We start from the raw sequence: 6733 nt of genomic DNA on the forward strand, positions 1-6733 counted from the left end.
ATAAAAACTGGGAAACAGAGGTGAAGATGCTGAGGTGAAAGATAAGCTAGGAAAGGAATATTTGTAGGAGAGTACGGTGAGAGCGGCTTGAGTGCTAGAGTTGTAATAATTTGAATTTATCTCTGTGTATCTTTAGCAATTATTATGCTTGATATTATTGGAAAATAAAAATAAGGATAAGAACAACTGTCATGTTATTGGAAGCAGTGATTGGTAGAGGATTTATATATTTATATATTTAATGATCAGAATATAATTTTATACAGTTACATATGTATAATGTATTTATACAGTGGCTAGAATTTCTCAGCTAACTAAATATATACTGAAGCAAATTCTGTTCTTTGGAAAGTTATGTTATCTGTATGAAAATAATTTTATGTTTGTATATTATTTAATTATATAAACAAATTAATTTTCCCCCTTCTTTCTCAAAAATGATTATCTCCTCTTCTTTTCCTCCTTTCTCCTCTTCTCCTTTTCCTTATGTTTTTGAAACAAAAACACAAAATTCCCAAATTCCCCTGTCCTTTCTTGAAAATCCAGGTGGTGGAATGGGTGGCATGAACAGTGTGACTGGAGGAATGGGGATGGGACTGGACCGGATGAGTTCCAGCTTTGATAGAATGGGACCAGGTATAGGAGCTATACTGGAAAGGAGCATCGATATGGATCGAGGATTTTTATCGGGTCCAATGGGAAGCGGAATGAGAGAGAGAATAGGCTCCAAAGGCAACCAGATATTTGTCAGAAATGTAAGCAAATAAATATTAAGGATAATTGAAATTCTTTTTTTTCTTGTATATGTGTTACTAATACCTCTTTTCATTCTAGCTACCTTTTGACTTGACTTGGCAGAAACTAAAAGAGAAATTCAGTCAGTGTGGTAAGTATGCAAATAACTGCAGATATGTTGATACTGATTATGGAGGAAAATTGGTTTTAAACTTTTATACGCTGTGTTTAGACCTTTGCCTGTCCAGATGCCTGTTCCTGGATAGTCTTGATAGTGGGCCAGGTCTAATTCCACTTCAAATAAATGAATTATTTCACTATCTTTTGACTTAGAGCAGTGCTATTACTACTAGGTAATAACAAGGTTTAGGTAACAAGGTTTAGGATATATCCTATTATTGTTTTCTGTTAATAAAGATAGGACTTATTTTATTACCTCATTTTAAAAAGATAAATATATTATAATTGTTTGCATTAAAATTTTTTTTTCTCATGAGAAACAATAATAAGTGGTGTATTTATTTCCTTGTTTGTAGTATAGTGCAGTGGATTATCAGCATAACCAACTGAGATGCTGATGTCCAATTGATAAGGGAGTTAATAGATGAGACCCATTCTACATACACTGTATTCCTTCCCAGCACAGGAAACCTAGGTGGTAGCATACAACCCACTGCTGGGAATGCCTTGGACATGGGTATATTTTGGTTGCCCTTCTTATTCTTTTATAAACTGTTCTTGACCATAATGATACTACTTATACAACCTTAATGTGTTCCGTAGGTCTGTGGAAGATTAGGTTGTTTATTACTTTTAAAAAAGAACTTTTTATATACCATACTTACTTTTGTTAAAAAATATCTTAATTGACTAAATTCTCACTTTTTGTTTCTTTTGCAATAATGGGAGAATTCATGTGAGTGTTGTAAAATATTTTTTGCTAGTATTAATATTTTTCTGCTATTCCATGGAATCTCAGAGACTGTAGTCACAATAGGAAGTTACGTAAGGTAGCATATATATAATTTCTGAGGTCAGGTAGCATATAGATAATTTCTAAGGTCATGTCACAAAATAACCTTTGTGGCCACTACAGAGATAATATTATCTCATATTTCTTTATGTCTACTCTTTTGTAGCTTTTATTTATATTAATAGTTATTTGTTCAAGTTTTCTTCCATCCTACGTGGAAACTCTTGAAGGCAAGAACTGTCTTTTTATCTTAGCTCCTTTTGTTGCCTCTGTAGTATAGTAAGAGTTTATGCAAAGTTTGTAAGTTAAGCATTCTGGGTAGATGTTCATTTATTCAGTAATTTATTCATTAAATCCACAAACATATTTTTGGCAGTCTGCTAGGCACTAGAATTTTGAAGGTGAAAAAAGTCAGATGCCCTCAAAGAACATACAACATGAATTTGTCTAGGATGTTCTGTTGTCTTACTTTCTTGATCATCCTTTTATTTTGCACTAATCAAAAATTCAAGAAAAAGTTGTTGAAAACAAGTTAACTGGTTAATAGTCACCATTAAGAGAAAGCAAAATAGTAAAGTGGCATTGAGGTATTGGCCTTCTTTGCAGGGGTGAGAAGATCTACCAGAATGAGTAAGCAGTATCTGGCAGCAGTGTCTGGCCATGAATCCTGTAGACTACAGAGGGAAGAATGTATATAGGGTCTTAGTGAAATACATCAAATGACAAGCAGTGGCAGCAAGTATAATCTCTGTTGATGTTGTTTCAGTGAAAAAAAAAATCTCCAAATGAGATATGACATTATGTTAAAAGTAGAAATGAAACTTAGCAAGATAAAGAGCAAAGCAGGACAAAGAAATGACAATGAAAAGGTGACCAATGTTGAGGTGACTGTTCTTTATTCTTTGTAGTCTGCTTTACTTTCGAGGTTAGATATGAGCAAGGCTTGCAGCAAACTTCAAGTCTTTGGTGGGCTTCTGGTTGGAGTGGCCTGATGACCTGAGGACATCAGCAATTGCAAGACATTTTTTGAATGGAAAAAGCATTCTAATCTACATAGAAAATTTTTACAATATTTTAGCCATATAAAATAATGGTTAAATTATTATTCTTTACTTCACTATTTTAGCTCTATCCTTATAATCCTTTTTTGATTATAATCATATTTTAAGATTAATGATTTTTGTTTTATCAATTCTTTTGTAAAAGTCTCTGACTCTTAGATTTTATATTAAGATAATACCATATTTACACAATTCCCTATATCTCCCTTATTTTTAACCTTGAACTACATTGATGGGAAAGAAAGTTATAATAATACAGAATTAAGTGTCCAGCTATTGACAACTATACAAATTATCTAGCTAGTATGAACTGAATCATCCATTTTTCTGCCATGTCAGTTATTTATAAATCTTTTTCTTAGTATGAGACATTTCTTTTTAACATGCTGCAAGCCAGTAATGGCCTCTTGGGCAGTAAAAGGCAGTCTTCTGTTGTTATTCTTCTTCTTGTAAGCCCAAAGAGAGTAAGTATATTCTCTTGCTTGCTTCTTAGTAAGAATCTAGTAGTACTCCATGCATCACCCATAAACAATGTCTGTCAGTAAAGGGTATCACTGGCAACCCCTCTGCTTATAAATTATCTCTAGTGATTAACTGTTTTTGGTGGAGTAATTACAAAGGCTGAGTAAATGTTATTTTATGGGTTATATTACCTTCAATAGAACATTTTCTCAACCTTTGTGATTCAGAAAAGATTGCTTTCATATCTTTCCAAATATAACAAGATGAGAAGTAAGTGAATGTAACTGCTATTTTCTAATTCCATCAAGCCCCTGAAGGTAATGTTTTTGACCCTAGCTGGTAAGATACACGTCTTTCCTGTAGCAAAAGAGATCTTTCTTTTTATCTTGCCTTGTATAATTCCTCAGAGAGATGCATTTTCAAAAAGGCTGAGTATAAATAAATTAACCTATTTAGTATAGGACCCCACATCATTTCAGTTTGTACTAATGGGGTCACATGGGCATAGTCTTTTAAATGTGCTCCCATGTCATCTGTATACTTTAGCTGCATTCTGGCCTTCTGGCTCAGTATGATGCAAGACTATAACATTTTAGAACTTCAGCACAAGGAAAACCCATTCTCAATTATTCTTGCTATAAACCATATAAACAGATGTAACTTTGTTCCACAGATTTCCATTATGTAGTATTTCTACATCAGTATGCTTGTTAACTGCATGGAAAATGAAGGCTTATGGTAGATTTTATTGATTAAAGTACTTGCTGCTTCAAGCATTTTGAGTGGACTTTAGAATAACTTAAGAGTAAAAATGCAGTAATAGTACAAATGATATATGATGAGCATTCATTGATAGGCACTGTCTTTCGTTTGTAAAGAAACAACAGAAACCTTTGCTTTTCTATTCCTTATATCCTTATTATGTTTTCTTATGGTAGAATGTCTGATTTTCCTTTTTTCATCCATGGTTGTGTTAACAGCTTCATGTAGGCAGTAGATTTTATTGAACATTCTTTAATTTGGTCTATTTTTACATGTGTTTTTTAACCAGCATATCCCAAAATATACCCCACAAGATGTCAATAGGCTGGGTTAAATAAAACAGAAAGGTTTCTTTTACTGTGGGACGAATCTTTTTATTACTAGTATATGTAACAGCAATATGTTTGATTATTCTGTGATACTGATTTCTCATGGCATACTATTTTGTCCTGTGCTATTGCCAAAATAGCAGTCCTGTTTTTGTTTTCTTGGAATCGCACAAGATTATTAGATATTTAACTTAGTTGAGGAAGTTCTCAGAGCATGTAAAAAGTCAGACAGGTCTGATTTTAATCTGCTATTTGAAACTAATTTTTTTCTCCTGAATTATTTATCTTTAGAAAAGAAAATATTTCAGTTGTTGTTTTTATAGGATCAGGAAGAAACTTAGAAAATTTATAACTGTTTCTGGTTCTGTCCTGCTGGGATTCTTTTTGGGGGAGCAGTCTAACCATGAAACAAATATTTATGGGCTACCGTCCATATAGCTTGAACATCAGAACTGTAAGAAAGTTCAAGTATCTTAGCTGAGGGACCTTGTCAACTAGAAAATTTTTTAGGTCATTTGCGAGGTCAGGAATTTGGAGGTCTGAGTGCTGATTTCTAAACTGAAAGAGACAATTTAAGAGAAAAACAAGAGAAACTGTCCTGAAAGATTGAGAGACAGATTATGCAAGAAATAGTGACATATTTTCCTTTGAGGTATTGAAGAAGATTTCTTGCTTAGGTGAACTTTACTATTGCTAATAAACCTATGATGGGATACTTAAGAAAAACTATGTTTTTAGGTAAAATTAGGATAAGGAAGAACCTTTAACCTTAAAAGTCCTTGAAAATCCTCCACAGTTCTTTTCAAAATAACTGTAAGGTGCTGTCCTTTACCAAGAGCTTCTTTAATTAAACTTGCTTTTTTTCAGGTACCAGCATTCAAGATATTAAGAGGACTCTGGAAATTGTGCTGCATTTATCTTTAAATTGTTTTAAAATGTGTTTTCCAGTTTCATTTTATGATGTTTATTAGACAGTGTGATTGCTGTGTTTTTGCTTTTTTTCCCCATTTCGTTCCAGTTGTGGGCTAAATATTATTTGGATCTACTTTACCCATTATCATGTAATTTCTCTGGAGATTAGCCTATTTTGTAACTTTTCAGAACACATTTAAAAACTATCTGGCATGTGTAACAAGATACTGGTTTTGTCTCAGTATGACATGTATTATCTTAGACCATTTAATTAGTGTTTAGTAGGTGAGCAGTTGACTACCAGTTGGTTTTCAAAAAGAAATGCAGTAATAGGGAGTGGATGAAAAAGTGAAAGTATAAAGTAGTTCATCATGTTATAGGTAAGAGATTATTCAGATCAAGATTTCCGCAGAAAAAAATCTTCCTTATGGATTGATACTAAAATTTGATCTTACCTTCTGGAAAGGGCTTATGCAGTTTTTTGACAGGCCCTCTTGTTTTTACCTTTCTCCTTTTTTTCCTCCTCGCTTTATAGAACTAAATATGTCTGGCTGTCTGATTTGGTTGCCAGACTAAAATTAGCCCATAGTGATCTGGCAACTATAATATTTAAAGTCTTCTAACTTGATTTGTTTTGACATGTACATCTAGTGGGGAGGGAAATGTTTTGGTAAGTAGTCACGCCCTAAGTTTATGACCGGTTTGGATTGAGTGACCATGTATCCCAGTTTGCCTGGGGATAGTCTCACTTTACATCTGTTACTTATGTGTAATTATTGATAACTCCCCTTTTACTCTCAAAAGTGTTCTGTTGTGGTGATGAATTCTTGTGGTCACTTTGTATTTTGATAAATGGTATTGATTTACTTCAGATACCAGTCTCTAGAGTTAGCAATGATATAACTGCATAAGGACAGGTTTCTGGTTTTCTTCCTCTTTCCTGAAGCTTCTCTGAGATTCTCCTTGACATCACTGTTTTTACCTTTATTGATTTAAATCTATGCTATCTTTTCCCATGACTATTTCTGTAGCATATTTGGTGCCATTCTTAGACTTTGAGCTCAAATTGTGATATTGAATAAATGGCTTTGGCACTGTGGTTGCAAAGCAGAATTAGTGGGGCCCTTTGTAGCCTGATAGAAATTAGATTTCTGGTCAGTTGCACTTGTTTGCAGGGGATAAAGGAGTGAAATGAGGATAAAAGGGAAGGAAGAGAGAGATTAGGGAGACTGGGCAGTAAGCAACCATTTATTCTAAAAATAGTTTTGTTTAAATGTGTAAGTTTATTATAGGGCATGGTGAGTTGGTGGCATTTTGTGCTAGCTTGACTTATTGCTTATAAAATTAACCTCAGGAATTAGAGATTTAACATAAATAAAATACATTAAATCCTAAGAAAATCTTTCCTGATTCCAATTTTGTATATTCTAATAGCTATGTATTTATTACTTTATATGAATTGTATTTTACTCCAAATATAATGCTTATATTATTTGCTA

At 33.2% G+C, this 6733-nt stretch overlaps 1 protein-coding gene across 3 annotated transcripts in view; it reads left to right on the top strand.

Annotated features, from left to right (window-relative positions):
• The window catches only part of MYEF2 (myelin expression factor 2), a 38825-nt gene that overhangs the window by 29163 nt on the left and 2929 nt on the right, over nucleotides 1–6733 (top strand). For all 3 annotated transcript variants that reach the window (XM_023227191.2, XM_023227192.3, XM_023227194.2), the window contains 2 exons: nucleotides 547–755; nucleotides 835–886. In XM_023227191.2, coding sequence (XP_023082959.1) covers nucleotides 547–755; nucleotides 835–886 — 261 coding nt within the window. The remainder of the gene's footprint in view (nucleotides 1–546; nucleotides 756–834; nucleotides 887–6733) is intronic.

The sequence above is a fragment of the Piliocolobus tephrosceles genome, chromosome 6 (assembly GCF_002776525.5).
Source record: "Piliocolobus tephrosceles isolate RC106 chromosome 6, ASM277652v3, whole genome shotgun sequence".
Taxonomy (NCBI): Eukaryota; Metazoa; Chordata; class Mammalia; order Primates; family Cercopithecidae; genus Piliocolobus; species Piliocolobus tephrosceles.